Source organism: Diplotaxodon limnothrissa, linkage group LG13, assembly GCF_057381915.1.
Source record: "Diplotaxodon limnothrissa isolate DT_005_m linkage group LG13, D_limnothrissa_male_GT1.1, whole genome shotgun sequence".
NCBI classification, from domain to species: Eukaryota; Metazoa; Chordata; class Actinopteri; order Cichliformes; family Cichlidae; genus Diplotaxodon; species Diplotaxodon limnothrissa.
Window position 1 is genome coordinate 6,061,635 of NC_140608.1, and position 21,380 is coordinate 6,083,014.

At 39.5% G+C, this 21,380-nt stretch overlaps 1 protein-coding gene across 1 annotated transcript in view; it reads right to left on the minus strand.

Moving 5' to 3' along the window:
• Positions 1 to 21,380, minus strand: part of ccdc88ab (coiled-coil and HOOK domain protein 88ab) — a 61,933-nt gene that overhangs the window by 36,456 nt on the left and 4,097 nt on the right. The window contains exon 3 of the mRNA XM_085369699.1: positions 13,846 to 13,954. Within this exon, the coding sequence (XP_085225825.1) occupies positions 13,846 to 13,954 (109 nt within the window). The remainder of the gene's footprint in view (positions 1 to 13,845; positions 13,955 to 21,380) is intronic.

The window sequence follows — 21,380 nt, forward strand, 5'->3', positions numbered from 1 at the left end:
TTCAAAATCTCAGTGCAGCTTTTCCCATCTCCATATAACTGTTTGTACACATGGCTGCAGTTTGAGAAACATGTATGGGCCAGTATATTTTTCATGTCAAAGGAAATTTAAGGAATTTAAGGAAATGTAAGTTGCAAACACAATTTCAGCACTATTATCCTTATCAGAGTCCTGCAGCAGAAGCAGCAGCTCTGACAACCTTTGTCAGCTGTTTGGATTGATGAAGAGAGAGAGAACCGCCGGTTCACACAGGAAGGTATACAGAGGATGGGGTGACAGATGTTCAGTGCATTTCTCACATCTGGTTTTAAACAGATAGCCACATAGTCTGAAAGACTGACAAATAACGAGCTATAACAAAAAGCTAGGGCTGTGCAAATAATTATATTTAATTATGATTTTCCATTGTTTGCTAAGGGTGCAATAATTCATAATTAAGATACAAATGACAATAATATATCAGTTTTGTCTTCATGTAGTGTCGTACCCATGTGGATACCTGTGTTTAAGAATTGGTCAGATAATGAGTGGACTGGAAATATATCAGAGTAAACACGTTTATTGCCAAAATTGTTATTTTGCCCTCCCATCCCCTCTAAAGAAAAACTGAAGTAAAATGTTAAACGGTAGCTTTGGAAAATTGTTACAACCTTAACGACGAACATGAACAAAAACTTTTTTTCCCCCTCCACTGTGAAGTTTATTTTGAGCCAAGAAAGGAAGCCTTTAATTAGAGGACACAAACCTGCAGAAAAATCATTAATACTTCAACTGAGTTAATGGATGATGTTCCTTAAGTTGAATATACGACCAAAATAATTGTGATTTTGATTTTTGGCCGTCATCAAATAGCACTACAACATGGTTCACATGGTCTTAGTTTGTTGTTGTCTTTTTTTAGACTGTAATATTTTAGTTGAAGAACGTTAGACTCACCAAATTTCCTTTAATAATTTGATAACAGAAATGATGCACAGAGACGCTTCACTAAAATGGGGTAAAGGTGAGAGTAGGGGGGGGGTCGCAGTAACAGGCAGTAATGGTTATTAGGTCCGAAGCGTGGTTGCCATGGTTTCATCCCAGTGGTGATAACAGCAGTGACCCTAGCTGCTATGTCTCTCTTCCTCTGTCTACACTGGTGTCTGAGCATGCACGGAGGAACGAAAGGAGTCATCATACATTTCCAAAGCAATTTCCAGAAAAGCTTACATATAATTTGCATTTCTGAAATTATAACTTCAAGTGCTTTTTGTAAAGAGCAATAAATGTTATAGCATTTTACAAGTAAATACTTAGCAATAAACAAATGTGGTAATGGCAAATACAACACTGATAACAATGACAAAATGGAGCGATAACAGTGACCAATGTCTGGCTGTTCCAGGCCGAAGCGACCAAACGGCCATAACGTCTGAAGGCTGAGACAGATTGACTCAACAAGCGTCAGACAGAATAATCAGCGTATCTCAGACGCCCACAGTTGGCATCTCACAGAGAGGCATTTGGTGTGCCTGACAGCCAATTCACCATGTAGAACTCATGACAGCCGCTTTGGGTGAAATTCATCTGATTTTAAAGGGCAAAAATAGAAGCCAAAATATGCTAAAGGAAACTAAAGAGCCTGGAGTCACCGTCTAAAATTTGGGGAAATTTTCAGCACTCTGCTTTATTATCTCTTTGGTATTCAGAGTGAATAAGCGCACACAGAGAGCTACACTTCAGACTCACTCCATTGCTGTTTAATATAGTACCACAAGTTCAGCCTGGGGAAAAATATTTTTGCCTTTGCTGCTGTGGAAACCAGACAAGTTTTAAACATTTGTGCCTTTTTGATGGTAAAACACCAGCAGAACATGATTTTTATAAGGTCAACTGAGCATTTGAGAGTACTAAATAAATAAACAAAGAAGTCATTTACTAGATTGACACAAACACACTTCTTTTCCTACAACCACCTGTCCCACTGCTGACCGCTGCTCCTCATCCATTCATGCTCACACCTGTCCCCTTCCATGCTAGCATGTGTTCGCCTTGCAAGCTCTGTTTTCTCACACTCTCATTTCATGACAACCATGTAATGACAACTGAGTTTAGTGCTTTATGTTCACACTTCAAGTATAGCTTTTCATTTGCAAAGGCAAACTTTCACTTTTCAAAGACCTGGATTTATATAATCATTTTGTTACTTTAATTTATTAGAATGTTTCCACTGATCATTTGTAAACATAAATAACTATGGAGAAATAGATATTATAAAACAGTCTCAGGGCTCGCAAAAATCGCTAGCCCGACGTCCCGGAGCTAGCGATATCTCCGGTCGGGCGACCAAAATCTATCTCAGCCCCGCCCGTTGGGTTATCATATAGCTATATTAATTATGCTATATTAATTATGTCATTAATTTGTAGCTTCTATGGCATAAAACCAGCTAATACTGATGGATTTGTCTGGGTGCATGACCTTTGTCATAGTCTGATACTCTTCTTCATGACCCATGTTGTGATTTGGCACTACAGCTGATTCATTCACTGATTCATCACCCAACTTCCTCTTCTGCTTTGTTAAAGACTTTATAAAAGAATGAACTACACCGTGGACAGTTTTTCCTTCTGTTCTTCCCCCACTGACACTGAAGAACACTTCGTAGTCTTTGATCTTGTGATATGTCTGGGTGTTAGCTTGGAGCTTTGTCAAAAAAAACTCAAGACAGCGTGCACTACATCTCTGCAGCTGACTTTATAACTTAGAAGAAAAAAAATATAAGACTGGAGCTTGACAGCATTCACGCAGACTAAATGTGTGGGAAATGTTCACAGTATAACATCATGGCGCAGTCACAGCTTCATATATTTTACCCAGACTGTGGGAGGGAGGTGTAGGGTATGTCGACTATAGGTTTCTGACAAGGTATAGGTGTTATAGGTAAGATCAGGTCCAGCACTTTCAAGTATGGTGCTATTTAAATTGACTTTTTTCCCTTCAAGAGCGTGAGTAATAGCATGCTTTGAGGATTAGAGGCGAATAATAAAAACTAAACTACAGTAGCCTAATATGCATCTTGGATTAGCTGGCAAAGGCTTAGCTCACATACATAAAACATGATGGACATTGCAGGAGAGAGACCAGCCATCACACTGAGCATGTCATGGCAATGTGCTACAAACACCAAGGGATGCATGTGCACACACACTTACTGTCATACAGATTTCAAGTGGAAAGCCTTCAGTGCTTTATCCGAACTGTGACAGCAGAAATGTCCTTAGCCAAGTCAATATGACAGCCTCCAATACTACAAATGTCTAATCATTTCCATTTCACACATGGGGGATGTGGAATAGCCAATCATTAAACTAAATTTAAAAAAATAAAAAAAAAGAGACGTTATTCAGACATTGAGAGGCATGTGTGATGAGCAAGGGGGGAAATGAGGAGAGAATGGGGAAAATGGCAAAGATGGAGAAATGAAAGAAAGAGAGCTACAGCTTTGATTCCATCACTTTTCACTCCAGGCACGCAGTGCTGGGCTCCTCCTCCTCCTCTTTTCTCATCTTTCTTTACCCCACCATCCCCCTATCCTGACACTATATTGCTGTATTATTGATTCCATGAGGATCCACAGCTCCTCAACACTGGCTGCTCTTGCATCCTACAGAGACATTTAGACAGGTTGCTAAAATGAGGTACAGGTTAAGTGGAAGCTTATCCACACACCCACCCCCATACATCCACCCAAACCTTGGAATATACTCCCTCAACATGTTCTCTCTGCACACACAGCTGTCATCATGTAGTATGTGTGAACAAAAAGTGGAAATACTTAAAAACATATTGCACTTCCTCTTTCCCTTTGTATTATTGAGCCATTTCCTCTGATAGGCGAAGCAAAAACATCCTCAATTGAAACGTAAGATAAACCCAAAGCATGTACAATAGAATACATTAAGAAAATTGCAAGGCAGATGATCATTTTGAGATCTGCAGACATCTCTATTGTCTAAGGCTCAAGGTCAGTGAATGGACGTGCTGAGAATGGAGATAATCTTCTTGCAGATGAGATTTGCACCTCGAGCTGCGAAAACCATGCGAAAATTAATACACATTACAGTATGTGTGCAAGTTTGCTGTGTGTTCAGTGTTGTCCATAGAGAGGTCATAAGCTGGCTGTGCTTTGGTCACACAGGACTGCTCTTTGTTAAGGTAGCCCTCTCAACACTCACACCTTCCATCTCTCCACCCAAGCACAAGTTCCGCTACCGGCAGAGCTTTAACAGGGGACTAATTGTGCAGTATGTGTGTGCTTGTACACATGCTGCCTGAGCCCTGAAAGCTTGAATCACACCCATTCTGCTGAGTGGAGTGTTACCATAGAAATGAGGAGATTGATTTATTCTCCCCATGCTCAAGAGTCTGAAGCACGTGGTACAGTAAATGTTCAGGAGCAGGCGTACACACACACACACACACACACACACACACACACACACCTCTGCAGAGAAAAACTGCAGAGATTATGAACTTGAAAAGGTTACAGCCAACAACAATGGGAAGGACCATGCTTCCGCTTTCTCTCATATCTATCGCACACACACCAAGCACTTTAAACGCCAGATCACACGACATCCCCACTGACCAAATCAATGCAGGAAAAGCTTTTCCTGTTGTTCAATGTGGTAAAGCCATTTTTACACTCATTTGAATTCATCCAGTGACATATTAAGGTTTCCTCTTTAAGTCTAAATGATCACCTTATTACAGCTTAAACTGATGGAAAACTTATTACAGCAGTGGTCCTGGGTATGTATACATATCACACTGTTACATAGCTACATAGTAACTGCAAAGTCCTCTGAAAACCCTATGCTGTAACCTTTGGTGTAACCTAATGTAGACCTCCCCAGAAGTGCAATGACATGTCAGGTAGTTACATCAGTGCGTTCATTACCGTCGATTCTTCCAGTGTATTTCTGGCTTCTAGTTTTTGAATTTATCAGTGAGAGAATAGCAATAATAGCCTCAATATAAGGAATAATATTAATAGCATTCACATAAGAACTCGAAAATGTCAGCAAATTCCTAGATGGAGAATGCGCCAACTACAGGATTAGACATGACGGGTCAAATGAAATGGAGGGACCTATATAGGAACCTTACATAGGTTGCGTCACAGGTTCTGCAAAGACTACCTACAGAAGTCTAAATCAGGCCTTACCCTACAGTCGCTTTTGGGGAGAAGGTGAAGTTTCTCTGTAGCAAGTCAAACTATTGATGGGACTCTGGAAACCATCAAGCTTTCTAGCTTAAATCATCTGCAGTCAGGTAAATGTAACTGTGTGTCATTAGCAATGTTAAAGAATAACACAGCTTTTCTTGATAAGTTGACCTGGTGGTAAAAATTTAAACAGTAACAGTCTCACGGCTGTCGACCAGGGAAGACCGCATGAGATAAAGCTGGAGCTAAAATTCCCAAGACAAACAGGAAGTCACATCCATCCATCAAGGTATGATAAAAATCCAGACTAATGCATTTTGCAGTCATTTATAAGGCCAGTTTATTCATAGTTTATCTCTGCTGCTGTCACCGTGTGTGAGAGATGAATGAGTTAGCAAGGGAGGAAGTAGATACAGAAAGAAAGAAAGGAAGACAAGTTACTTTCAACACACAAGTTTTAATAATAATAAAATAGCTGCATGAATTACACCTCATGTACCATGGCTCACTCTTCACTGCTCTGGCCACGTTTGAATAAAGTCAGCAATGTTTCATATCTCATGTCTGTAAGAGGCCTAAAAGAGCTGTAGGTACACTTAAGGGGTTTGCACAAGAGAACAAGGGGCAAGCCAACATAATTCTGTGAGCTTATTGGTCAAAGTAATATTTTAAGAGGAGAACAAAAATAAACTTTGATGGTCTCAGAGAAACTAACAAGTGAACAGCTTACCTGAACTGACAGCTTATCAAACTGAGTAAAAATCCACAAAAAAGGTTTGAGAATTATTTTTTAAATGAACACTTTATTAAAATTACTTTACTACTATTGTCAGTGGAGCCTTGCAGAAAGTGGTTACAAGCAAAAACAACTGAATTTTAGGAAAGAAATAAAAATCAAGAGTCACTCTTGGCAATAAAAACTACCATGAAAAGAGCAGCAGTGAGGGTCCACTGATAGCCAGATGGACAGATCATCATTTACATGAAGAGGAGTAGGCAAATGCACCATTAGTGCCCAGTTCCTTTGTTCATTGCTGGTATCCATCAGCTAGAGTGCTTTTAACAAGAGAGCCCCGAGGCAGAACGAGTGAACGGGTTGATCCTGCTGCTTGTCTCAAAGGTGTTGGCAGGTGGGCTGGGGAAGCCCTGCCCCACCACCCACTATCCAGTCATCCCTAGGGCTGTGCTTTACACTGACTGGAAAACTTTGTCTGATGCTACAGACGTCTTTGTAGTAATTATTGCTCTCTTTGATGCATAATTCAAATTAGCTTGGTTGTTTCTGTTGTCAATTCTGTAATGTGCTAAACCGTTTTGGAGCAGTAAATCTGAGTGGTTGTGTAAATGTGTTGCTGAAAATTGAATTTTTGGAGATTTCAAAGACACAGTGGGCTTTTTCTGCATTTATGTTTGAGAAAAGTGCAACTATTCACTGACGCTTCCAATAAAATGTCACTCTTATCTTCAGTAAGTCCATAACAGAGACATAGCAGACATGCTCAGTAATAGAAAAAGAAGAACCTAGCTCTTAGCTTCCCCTTAAAAACAACATCTATAAATATCTCCCTTTTGGCATACAGGAACTGTCTCTGCATTTAACTGCCACAAATTCCTGTTATGCTTTATCTTACTAGGCACATCCACAAACACTTGCAGATCAATGTGCACGCAGAGGAGCAGAGGCAAGCTAATGTTCAGTTCCCACTGAAGGCTGTGATTATTTGGTGTGAACGGTGAGAGGTTCTGGGTTTAAAATGGAACAACACTTAATACCAACCTTCATAAAATCTGAAGAAAAAAAAAAAAAGTGAGTTCGTTTACTGACTCATGCATCTCACAATATAGGTTTGTTTACAGTAAGCAGCCAACCAGAAAGCCAGTGGCAAAAGGTGACACATGGATGACATTCACTACAATATTTCTTTGACATTCTTTGATGTTTGACATTACTCAGAAAACCATCAACATGAAAGTGAAACCAGAAATTCAAACTTTTATTTATTTTTGAGTATCCTCAAGTTAAAATAACAGTTTCTGGCACAATTTCGTGTAGCTCACTGCTCAGACTGTCCCATATTTATAAAACTGAAATTTCTACTGTATTCAGTGAATGGCAGGAACTTTTCTGTTATTTGCTGTTTTTTTGTTACCCATCTACTGTGGAGTATAATTTTATTTCAAAGTTAAAAGTCCAAAAATGTATGCCTTCCCTTATATTTCAAAAAGCTGTTCAGCAGGTAGGATTAAGTCTTTGCCAGGCCGATTCTGGCCCCTGGGATTTACGTTGGCCTCTGCACCTTTTCTCAGAAAAGTAATAATACCGGGTTTTGCAAACCCGAAACAACTGCCAGCTTCAATTTGACAGTTTGGGGCCATGTGTCATGTACAGTCAATTTGCTTTTGAAACGATTGTTTTGAAGACAGGAACCAGGTCTGCAACATCTGCAATCTGTGTTTATAAACAGTGTTTTGATATAGCAAAATAACCAGAATCCAACCAACTAGCAACCACTTTTCTGTGAAAAGAAACACTATGCAAAAGAGTTGTGCTCGTTGGTGATTCACACTGTCTGCATTCATAAATAAGACGACAATGTTTTGCAAACGGTTGCTAATCTATCCGAGCGTGACTGCAGTTGAGGACCACAACTATCTGCAGATCACTTGCTTCCTACCAGGCAACCTGTGCCATCAGCTTGCGATCATTGCCATTTTATTTTTACTCCAGTGTGCTGAGCCATAAGACAATGACTGCCCCCTTCCTCCAGTCTATTCACGTCTTTTCTCATTTTCCTAACTCTGACAACCTCTATAGACAAATTGTTCTAAATTCTTCTGCCCTTTTTCAATATAAGTATGAGCATTTTTCAATATTTATTAGCTCCAAAGCCAACATAACCACCTCAGTGTTGCACGTGACTGCAGAGAAAGGTAAACACCAACAATATCCATTACAGTGTAACCTCCAAGGGATTCAGTGATATAAATCAAGCTTTTAAGTTCTTATTTGTATAGTCAGGTAATCTGATTAGCGACTTAATCAGGCTGTCTGGCATCTGTCAGTTTTTGAGACTCTTCAATTGTCTTTGCTTTAACCAAGTTATTGTTTTGGGAACAGAATAAAAAAAGATAGTTTATTTCATGATTTGAGCCAGACAGATCAATATGAATCAACTCCAAACCTTATTATATATGCCTAGAGTGATGTATGACTGACTGCTACCTGTGTAAGAGTTCAAAAACTGAGCTATTAAACTATTATAATCTACAGGACTTATTCAGAATAGCCAGCATGTGAGTCTGCATGACAAAGCACATTTAGCCTGCAGCTACAAGCACATGCCCTAATAAACTGATTTGCTCATGACTGATGCTGAAAGGACTGTGTGAGTAAGTTCAGACTTGGTGAAAATATACAAATACAGTACAATTTCTAGCAGAAAGCAATAAAACATAATCAGTATCTTGAGGCAAAGGCTACAACAAGAAAGATGCAAACATTATCCATCTGTGAAGTCAAGCCAGCCACACAATTTCAAAGGTTTCACCCTTATGCTTTCTCAGGTTTAGCTGATGGATAAAAGATCTGAAGCTTGGATTACAAATTCAAACACCAAATGCTCTTTTGAAACAACAGCAAAGAGAAAATGTGAAATAAAGGGTTTGAAAGGACTTTAGAACTGCTGCTCGCTGGTAAAGTGCTTACAGATCACCGTTAAACATGCAACGTTATCGTGAATTAGTCTGCAAAAAAAAAAACCCAAAAAAAAAAACCTTGCAGAGCTTTGGGGCCAGGCACACTCTGCATCAATGGTGTCCTCTGTTACTCTTTAAAGAGTCAAAACAGAGCTCCCAGCCTTTAAACCACACCCCAAACCAAAGCAGAGGCAAACAGGGGACAAAAACACTCTTATTTTCAAATGTAACGTCTAAAACTCAAAGGATAGAAGCAAAATGTTGCTGTGCACTAAAAGTAAATCAATGCAAGTTGCAATAATTTGTGTGCCATTTATACATTTTTATGAAAAACTACAAAAGTATATACACTTTCCTAACTTGAGGGAAAAAAATTATAATCCCTTCCATCAGTTTGAATGATTACGTTCGACTATGAATGACACCACATGGTGTCTGAGCCAGAGTTTCATAAACCAGGACAAAGGGATTCACTTAGCTTTGAGAAAAGTACATGCACAAAGACTTCAGTTCAGCTGAAGGCTCCATCTTACATCCCACTTAAGAATGCCAAACCAAGGCCACTAAATTAAAAAGAGGCCTGGCCTATATTTGGACTGACCATCAGTGCAATGGAAAAGTCAGTGGACTCTGTACCAGGAAACTTGATATTCTACTCAAAAGCAATGCAATAATTACCAGAATGAAAATTTCCACCCCTTGCTTACTTGTGTTGCAATCACCATGTCTGCTTCTTCACAACATTAAATTCACATGAAAAGGCACACACACACACACACGCTCAACCTTGATATGTTCACCAGATTCTAAAAATCAAAGCCTGAAGCCCGTCTAGACATCAACCTCCTCCTACAGAATCTACTTTACCAGAACAATAACCGAGACAAAGACTCACAAATATGACACGACACTGAAAGACAACCCTCATACTCAAACACAGCCCAAGACAGGGATACTTTGAAATGAAAGCCGTTATTACTGAATTTCTTGTTTGCCTGCTCACTTCTCGCAGCTTCTACACACACGCTCCTAGGATTACATCTCCTAGAGGCAAAGGGATGAGGAAAGGGACAAAGGAAAATCCCAGGTATGCAACTGCCTGCTATCAAAAAAGTTAATAACTGCATTTCTCTTGACACGAGGAGATTATTAAATTTGAACCCTTGCTGACTGACCAAATAAAGTCCTTCCCTCCTCCTTCCTCCCGGACATGTGCTGCTGTGCTGCTTATAAAGACGACAGCACAGTCACCGGGGCACGTCTGTTTAAAAAGCTTCTCTGAACTGCCTTGAGTTCTTGTTGCTGAATTACTCAGAGTTCCTCCAATGCTCCACTACACAGACTCAAAGATCAAGATCAATTTATTGAATCGTAGGAAGCAGCCAAGCATGCTGCATCCTCGTCCAAAGTGCTGCAGTAAATATAAAGCTGCTAACACCATTAGCCTAAGACCTGAAAGGTACCATCTTCTTCCATGTGTCACTGGAAATGTGAAACCAGTAAGAGGAAATGGAAACCACAGCAAAGCCATTTATCAAAGTCATTTTCCTCCTCATTGCTCCAGAAGACTGTGGCCTAGTGCGCAAACTGTGCATGTGTGCAAATATAGTATGATCATATATATTTATACATGGATACATATTTTGCAGGATGGCTCTGAAACTCTGCTGAGGAGCATAATCAGAAAATATGGTATACGTATGAACTGCTTTTCAATTTCTGAACAGCGCTGCAGAGGAAGAAAAGCCTAGCATGCTCAACAGGTATGACTGTTTAATCTTTAACCCACTGATTAATTTAACATCCAACGTGCTTCCCCACAGAAAGAACACATGCACACACAAACCGTTTCGCTATTATTAGAGATTGAAACAAAAAAAAGTGCTTTTCATTTTCATCTAAACAAATATAGAATTAATCTCATTCAGACTCACTATTTTTTATTAAATACAATACACACAGCCTCATAGACACTTTAGTTTTATTTCTTTTAAGCTGCTAATGAACTAAATATGAACTTCATTTAAAAAAAAAAAAAAAAAAAAAAAAAAAAAAAAATCAAGATAACATATGTCCAAAACCACACAAATCAAAATGATTAAAATGCTCACTTAAATAGGTAATTACATCCTACACATAACCCTTCCGTTGTCAGTTAAATCCCTAATAGGTCATCATAGGGGCAGTCAGACACACAACAAGGACAGCAGGGAACTTTGAGGGATTTAAGCCTGTAGGTGGTCTCCGAGAGTCTGAGGCTGCAGACACAAGTGGCTGAACAATGGCGTGACTAGGAGGTCAAAAGAACAACACCCATACAAACAGGGATGATTAATCAAACGCCATGGCCCTACAAGAGTTGCATTGTTGCCTTACAACGTTCACGTAAAGCTAACGACCACACAGATTACACAGTACTATATACACCCAAAACAACACCTGTTTACTTACATTAGCAAGGTCTTGAACTGAATTTGTCTCATATTAGTGCAACAAATTATCCCTCACAAGTAGGCAGGGTCAGTACTTAAATCTTAAATCACAAAAAGCTAAATTTTTCAGAAAAGGATGTTTTTTAATTAATATAAATAAGCAGGAAGCACATGCTGCATCCTGTGCTGAACACCTTGGAAAAATGACAAACCTTACTACAAATGCAACGTAAAGTAAATCAGATATCTGTATATTGTGCATGCACTCAACTAAATACATATATTTTTAATCTACCTCCCGGAAGATGGGGGCATTATTGAAGCCTAAATCCAGGATGTTAAAAAACAGGATAGATTGGGTCACTTCCAGTTAATGTCATTAACACTTCCTGTCATCTCATCATTCATTTACTCTGCTAGTCATTAATCAACCTCAGAGGAAACTGGCACACATTGATTCTATGGCACATAATTTGGCAAGTCCTTTTAAAGATGCCCACTGGAGCTTTTGTGGCCTTATAATGTAAAAGTCTGCACAACAGACTTTGCAACAGAAATTAGAAATGGCAGTTTTAATGACTAATTCTTACACAAGCCCAGCACACTCACAACCCATGAGGATACAAGTCAATCCTAAACCTGTAGTGTGGGAATTTGTGTCTATCAGGTTGACTGCTTGGCTAGATCGGCATTCCTAAACTCATTGCACTGTTGCAACAGCATGTTTGCGCACACAACTCCTGATTACCATAAACACAGTTCCAGCAACAATGTGAATCATATTCTCTGCGAATCTGTCAACCTTGCAGGTTTCACAACACACATGCATAACCATTATAAACAATACGGAGCAGACACTGAGGAATGCTGTGGGACAGCACGCTAAACTACACAACCGTAACAGCAACCTACCATGGGGCAACTTATGCATTTGAGGTTGGGCAATAAATCAACCTGTATTACAAAACTGTTTTCCAAAGATTACAAAAAACAAAGCACCTTTAAAAACATCTTGCCACAGGAACGCTGGGTGACACTGGTAGTTTCACAGAAATGCTGATTAATGTGTTCTGTCCTTTTAGATACATGAATTTATCTCAAGTTAAAGAACATCCACTTTAAAAAACAAAAAACAAAAAAACCCCACTGAAATCAAGTAACCCTACCTCATCTTAACACCTTGAATTTAAACTGCATGATACATAAAAATACATGACTGTCATGCTCACCAGTATTTCTTGGAAACACCGGGTGTCTCAACATATGTTAAAGAATATCAAAAAGTGTTCAGACCATTTTGTGTCGTGCATTAATTCAGCTGAAAATATCATTCTATGCCAACTAAACTTTATATTATATGTGAGATACAGAGCACTGATAAGCAGAGAAAAAATGTACACTCTACCACAGAGATAGGGGAGGATTACAGATTCAAATATCTGGCATCCGCACTTGGAAGTGGGCTGCAAACCAAAGTTGTTCGACACAAATCAACCATGTGTTGTCCCACATATGCAAGCAGTCAAGAGATTATCCAGGTTGAGTATGCACAAATATATCACAGCATTAGTGGGATTTACTGCTTGTGACCAGTTCACCACACGTGTTTTCAGTTTTGTCATATGGAAGTTAGCACAGGGTCAACACTGCAATGAAATGTATTTGACGAGCAGCAGACAGTAACTCAGCAGTATACTATACTGTTGCAGTATTTGATAAAGTATTTACTAAGTGTGAGCCTTTATTTACTGATATGATCAACTGCAAAGACTGTAGATTCACAAGTAATGATTAACCATGAACGGAAACTGAAACGTATATAGACCTGATAACATGCTAAGCAGTAATCTACTTCAGTATGCGTAACTTGGTCTACTTATATCAACTTCAAACCTCTGACCAAAGTTTATAAGAGTATCTTTTAGGCAGTAAGTTAGATTTCCTCATTTTTCTAGGACATTTACACAGAATGAATCAATATCAGGACAACTGCCTTATTTTTCTCACTGTCGGATGAAACTCTCTAAAATTAAGAAAATTGTTCAAGACGGAAATGGTACATAAGCAGATTTAAGTTAAAAATATATAGCAGACACTATAGACGAGTAACCACATCACTGTTTTACATTCCTGACGTCTCTTTAAATTTACTGGGCTACTTTTGACATCTGGATGGAGGCTGATACCACATCACTCACATACACATCTGCAAATACATCTCCGTTTATACAGCCAACTCTTTATGTGGCATGAGCTTGTGTGTATGCTGAGCTAAACTTGACGAGTGTGTTAACTGATACATTTTTGGTGGTGAAAGGTGGTGAAAGCCAACTCCTGTTTTAGGCATAAAGGAACATGGGGTATGTATGAAGAGCTAAATTTAAGGGATTTTGACCCTTATCACTAAATCCACACATTTTTATGACATATCTGCAATAAATAGCTCCTAACAATCACTTCAGTGTGGCTACTTTTAACTTCTGATAAAGCAAAGTAGTAAAATCTTACCTGATAGTAGGATTTAATCTGCCTGATGAGAATAGAAAGGTTCTGGATGCGCAGTGTGGAGTCATTGTTCACTTTCTTGTTGGTGCGCTGCACTGTGGCTTTGGGATTTCTGTAGGAGAAATGGAATAAGGGTTATTCAACAATCCAAGTTTGTAGCAAAGATAAATATCAGGTGAAGATTTCTTTGTTTCTAAGAATTGCCATTGTATCATTGCTTTATATAATAGAATGGCTCTGTATATAAGCCGTAGAGTGACAGTAGACCTTTGCTTAAATAAACAGAGTGCCATAACAATGTTAAAAGAAACCACAACCAACAAAACATTAGTGGCACCAAAGTTTCAGACAGTTTCTAGGGTCCAAATTAAAGTACTAAAATTCAAAGCTCTTGAAGTATTTAAACATTTGGGTTACACCAACTGCGGGGGAAAATCACTGAGATGGGGCATAGTGGCTCTGTTGATGGGACGTGGAAAACCAGAGGGGGGGGGGGGGGAGTGAAGCAAAATTAATTTTATAATCACTTTCAGGGAAAATGCACAAACAAGAGCTTCCTTTTGCTTACTACATGTTTTACTTCGATTTGGGGAATGTCAGAAAACATTTGATACCCACTAGGCTACACTGAGGCGTTGTATATCAGCAGTTCTGTGACATTTAACTGTGATCATTGCCTTCATGCTGCCTGCAGAGTCAAGAGGCTGTGTGCCCTCGGTGAGTGTTGCCTAAGGGATGTTAAACGGCGCATGCATCACAACTTATATTATCACAGGCGTCAACACGTTTTAAGGAGCCAAACATTCCACATCCACACAGAACCATTTCACATAGTAACTGATAGCAATCCAAACAATTTGCACATCTGTGAATGTTACCAAGCCTAATTACAAACATTCACCAATTAAGTCTACTGGTAAGATAATTAATCAGACAAATCCTTAGCAACTTGTATCCTCCCATCATTGGAAAGCCTGACATGCTGACCTGCTGTCAAGCTCAGAGTCTGCATCATTTATGGCTAATAATCTCCCAGGTTTTAACAATAAAGTTCTTTGATAGGATAAACGACACTGATTGGAGGGAGAGAAAAAAGAAGTTCAACCAGCTAGTTAGAGGTTAAAAAGATTGATACTATACAAGTCTTGTGTATTTAATGTGATATCTACTGATCCCCTGAGGGAAATTCCAGTTTCCTTGAGTCACAGAACTGAGGCGATGACAAAATGGCAGCCCTTGAGCAACTAGAGAGAAAGTCTTAATTTCACATTTGCTAATGCCAAATGCATCTATATATTGCTGTAACATTTGTCTCAAATACTTTTCATACAGTTTATTTGTTCTACATAATGAGTGTAGCTTTAGATGGGCAGCATTTCCTTCAGTAATCCCACTAAAAGTTCCACTAAAAGTCCACCCGATGAGTCAATGGTTTGCAGAAATCTTTACTTTTTTATTTATTTATTTATTTTATTACCCTTAACTTTAGTAATTGTTTTCTGTAAGACTTTATCAGTCTCTCACATTCTTGTGAAGGAATTTTGGCTCGTTCTTCTTCACAGCATTACTTCAGTTTACTCAACTGAGGCCTGCAGGCTTTCTTTTATGCACAGCTCATTAGCCGGCATACTCAGGATCACTGTCCTGTTTTTCATGACCCAATTTGGGCCAACATTTAGTTTTGGGACACATGTCACATTTAACTCTAGAATACTTGGTAAACAGAGGGGTTCACGGTCAAGTCATTCACTGCAAGCTGGCCAGAGCCAGTGGATGCAAAACAAGGCCAAATCATCACCCCTCCACTACCGTGCTTCTGATATGCTGTTCTTGATTTTACCAAACATGGTACTGTGCATTACATCTGTCCAAAGGTCATTGTTCCACACATTGTGGTTTGTTGATGCAAACCTGAGCTGTGCTGCCATGTTTTTCTGTCAACCCTTCTTAATGAGTAATGCTTGTGGTGTCCGAGACATAGCTCTGGATTTTTAGCGGTTCCTCTGTGCATTGCACAGTCTGAACTTGGAGTGAATTTCTCAGACAATCTTCCATCCCTTAAAAGATTGTGGTATTGTGTTAACAACTTCACAACTTCAATGATGAATAGACAAATGAACTGCCAAATCATCTGCTTTATTAAAAGGTGTTCACACTTGCTAATGATCAGTTTATTAATTGCAATACATCAGTAGCACCTGGATGCTCCTTACTTTCTTAATTCATATTGAAACAGTAAGGGTGTATTTAGGAGCCTCGTGAAAACTTTTTTTGCATAAGACTAAGTAAAACAGAACCACATCCGCTAAGGCCAATAGATCTCACACACACACACACACACACACACACACTCTTATGTCACTTTAAAGTGAAATGCAATTTAACACTCATGCTAATTTAATTTTAAACCGATAATTAACCAGCTACATTTTATACTAAACTTAACTCATTTTAACAAACTTGCCACACATTAATTTTGCTGTTCCTATAGATAAAAATAATAAAATAATTTACTTAACAATATTTGAGGCAACACATTTTGATGATCCATCAAAATGATGAACCATTTCACCATTCAGCTTCCATGTGTTATAGCTATATAAAGTAAAATACCTCCTATCCTCCATAAGGGAAACATATCCAAGTAATTAAGTCGTGGTATTTTCCTTACCATCATGCCTTACACCAACAATGCCAGAGAGCAGCTCTGATTATCGTGATATGCACTTTAAACCTCAGTGTGTATGCTCCATGACCTATTTATGAGGGTCAACATGGCTGCCTTGCGCCTGAGAAGGATCCTGACTGCTTATAAATGTATGCATGCATGCATGTAGTGTGCAGCACATGTGTCGTCATGCATGTGTGTGCATGACTGCTTCTGAAACACCCAAGAATCGCAAAGGAATGTCTGTATCTGCACAGCTCATAATTTGATTACAAAGATATAATCAAGATTTATTTTTCCTGTTTAGAAGAAGACGCTGAATGTCAAGGGTTGTATTTATCTTCAGCAACATTCATTCATTGGTGACTGGTTAAATCCTTTTCTTGTTTTACCACCATTACATTCTCCTTGCACTGAGCACCATTAAATATACCTCTAATAGAAACAAAACAAAGCATACTTGCTTAATACACAGTAATATAAAGACTCCAGTTATCAATTTAGACCCATTTATGAATTTATTTAGAAGTCTTGGGTTTATATGAAAAGTCTCTCTCAAATGGCTGCAGTGTGGATGTGTTAATTCGGCTTTTCAACAGCCTCCACCCTGAAATACACTCTCTCACACACACACACACACACGGCTCTTTTTAATACCGTGCTAAACGAAGTCACATGACCTTGCCATCTCTCCCCTCCACATGCACACACAGCCCCTTTCGAGGTCCATAGTAGGGGGTCTATTTAACCCATTAATTAAAAAGCACAGAGGAAGCTGTAATCCTATCAGTGCGAGGAGGGTAATGTGGTGAACGAGGTGTGTGAGAAATACTTGGAGAAGGGGAAAAGGAAGAGAAAAAAAAATGTTGTTACTATTCATGCATTCCATCATCATCATCACGCTCAGCTGACAACATGGCAGTCACCATCTCATGACAATAACATGCAATCCACTACTCATTTCTCCTGCACAATCTCTGATGTTACTAGTCTGGGACAGGCTGACACCCCTGTGGATCAGCGGGCGACTAAATACGGGGGCTTAACAGCAGTTAAAAAAAAAAAAAAAGAAAATCCAACTTATTGCCTCCCCCTCCCTGCTGATACAATAAACCTAAGACTTTAAATAGACAAACAGATTAAGGATGAACAGGCAAAGCCAGCTCAAGAGGCAGCAACACAGACAACTAGTCAGCAAGTCAGCCAGTCAATAAGTCGGTTCATGGTTGCCGTCGATAGGCACTGCAGCCTTATGCAGAGCAGGCGGCCACTGGGCTTCCTCCTCTCATCTGCAAGCTTTGATTGGCTGGGTAGGTTAGAGAGTAGTGTTAGCCTATATATGACAGGCTACATTAGAGTCAACGTGGGCAGCCAGGCACATGCCCGTACACACACCAATACAGAAAGCAGCCTAAATGCGCGCACACACAAAGCCCAGGCCCCATTTGGCCACGTGCTGGAGATGGAGATTGTGAGCTGTACTGTCCAAACACAGCAGGAGGGGTGTGTTTGTGCCTCCATGTGAGAGAGAAGACAAACATACACAGGAGGCCGGTGAAAGAAATCTGGGGGATGAGCTCTTATTAGCAGCCGTGTTAAGGCTGACGGTTTGGTTCAGGATAATTTCAGGTCGGTGTAAAGAATTAAGGCTGTCTGACACGCCCTCGGTTTGTTTTTTCCACCACTCAGAAGCACAAAGAAACAGCAGAAGCCTTTAAGATGTCAAAATTTTAAACCAGTTGGTTCAAATACCACTGAGGGCATGCAACCAACCCAGTAACACAGATCTAGACCTTATATGGCTTGTAGAACTGTTAACCAACAGGCTGATAGAAAATGATACTCTTTTCTACCATTTATCCCGGCTACTTTCAGTGCGAGGGAGTATAAGTACTACTTTGAGACACTCCAAAATTACTGAGCTCCTCCCGAGTCCAAATACCCTTTGGAGGAAGCTCATATTTACCACTTGTATTTCTGTGATCTGAAGCCTCGACTTTCCTTGTCTGTGAGTAAACACGAATCCACCTGAATCTGAACGGCGTAAATTTTGTGCACACCCAGGTGCCTGCCTGTTTTTTGTCCGCAGGGAATTTACATTACAATGCACCGACGACGCATCCGCCCCAGGCAGCGCATTTCCAAGGAGGATAACAGGAATCATTGCATGCTTGTTGGGTCTCCAGCTGTCCACGTCCACAATGGAGCATAGTCAAGACTTCATTCTGTCGGACACTAATCCAATATTTGTGGACATGTAGGAATATCGGTCAAATATTAGGGAATTGATTAATGAATAGTAAATAAATAGGATACCTTCATTAAAACATCACACTTACTATGAAAGCAAAGAAAGTTATTAACAATGATCCATACTAACAAGTCAGCTATAAAATGAGGAAATCAGCACTTATCTTTTAGATTTTGGAGTGCATCATTACACTGACTGCACTTCCAAACAGAAGCTTTGAAGTACAGTAAGCACAGGCAGGAGGTAACACATACTCTTATAAATCCAATTAATCTCAAATTAGTGAGGAATCAGACGGTGATTCTAGAGCATCATATGTCACTGCACCATTAGGTTATTTTTAACTTGGGCTGCAATGCAGATTATATTACTTTACCCCATTAGAATACTGGGAGTGCAAGATGCTGGGAACAAAGTAACATCCACCACTCTTTACAGATGTGGACTGCATCCTCTTCTCTCATTCTTCACCTTTTCTCACGGAAACTGTAGTGCTTAAACACACCGAGTTCTCATCGCCCCATTTCCTTGTCCTGGTTTTTCATGGAGTCGTTTCTTTTCCGTCTTTGTCTTTCTGTTACCACAGGGCCTCTTCCTGTCTTCCGTGTACCCACAAGGATTGTAGCTGAACTCATTCCTACCAATCTGGATTGGAGGTGCTGAGGAAAGTCCTTCCAAGGTTAGTCATCTATCTTGCAGTTTATCTGCATAATGAAGGACTAACTGCTCAAACTGGAAATGTGTAGGAGGTGAAGCACTGGTTCCTCAAGGCCTCAGAGCAAAGTAAGGTCTAGTGTTGCTACTTTCAGTCGACGATAGTGAAGGTGGAGTTCTGCCGCAGGACTACACACTATCTGTCAAAAAGTATAAAAAATACTTTTTTTGCAAACACACATTTGCAAAAGAGAAACTTTTAAATAAGATTAATTATTAATTCATTTGAGAAGGGTTCGCACCTTATTTAGACACATCCACTGTCAATATAGAGAATGAATCTTTCTAACATAAATCACACTTCAATCATTCTGCTATGGGTCACTCTTTGGAACAGAAATTGTTTTACCTGGTCGATGATTAATTTTACTTTGCTGTTAATTCTCAGTGTTAAGCTGCTGTTAATGAAACTCAACAATTCCTGCAGATGTTTCACCCCATAAGTCTTTCACTGAACAGAAGGGATTATATCCCTGAGCCGCTGAAGGGATAGAAATAAGTAACAGATGGAGGAAATGTTGAGTTTGCATTAATTGCAAATAGCAGCACCAGCAAATTAACAGCTACCTTTAATAAAAATCTGATATAAAGCTGCCAAAATGAACATTTGAAATGGTGGCAAATAGCATCAGTAGTGGAATTCAAAAGTTCAGTATTAAATTGTGATGGGCAGCAATTTATTCATAGTCATGCTAAATGCTATGCAGCAGCAAACTTAAATACTATACTTTAAGAGTCGGGTAATTGTAAGTCAAATGACTCTGCACTGCTAGAGTGAAAAACTCTGCGATTAAATTTCTACGATGATTCCTTTGGGGTTAAACGTCCTTGTTTCCGAGGTTTGGAGTGCCTCATATTAACACAGCCTTGTTAAAGTTTTGTCCTCCCAAGGTCACAGCTGCCGTTTCCTTCCTGATATGATACACATCCCCCTGCTCGCCGGGCACAGAGAGAATGACACAATGATGATTATGAGAGTTGAGATCCAAGGCGAACACTTTGATGTTGAAGGATGGAGCCCACACTCCAGCCAGGAGCAGGAGGGAAATCAAACAGTCTAACAACCCAGCAGCACATTTGTCTGCCTCCATTCTCCAATCCAGCAGGAATTTCAACTATGTCTGCTGTAACTAGCCCCAGAGAAAGCTAACAAAGGCTTCAACGTGCTGCTCAAAAGAAAACAGGAGAGAGAAATGAGAGTGAGAGGAGTGCTGAGGTGTGGACAGAAAAGGAAGTGGAGAGATGGAGATGCCAGCTGGAGGAAAGACGGGAGAAACAGACTAAGAGCATGTGGTGCAGGATCTGTAAGTGTTGGTAAATGATGAAGAGAGACAGCAGAAGAAAAAGAACATAAGATTTGACCCTATTGAAATATTTACCCCTCTGAGACCTATTGGTATTGCATGACTTGTAGTATTTTTTCTTAGCTGTTCTAGTTTGCTAAAAAAAAAAAAAAAAAAAACTAGAGAAGAGCAGAGGTGCAATAATACCTGGGTGTGATTCCTGAGTAAAAATTGTAAAGACAAATATGACAAAAAAACAAAAGACATGTATCAACATGCAACAGAGCTTTGTTTCAAGTAAAGTATTAGATTGGTGCACATATGACTTCACACAGTAAAACCCAGCCAATGCTGGAATTTACATCCATTTAAATTGTAATTTTAAGTTGATTATCTACGGCAGACCTCAATGGCTGTTACAACAGTACAAACAAAGTGTACTGAAATACACTGAGAAAAAAATATGCAGATGAAAATTCTGACAGCTGGTAGTTACGCTCAATTTTCTCACATTCTCTTTCCCATATGTGCACCCATTCAGACAGACTTACAGACATGCACTGATCTGTCTGAATAATAAACAGAAGTACTGACCACAGAACATGTGGAACCGCATTCTTTC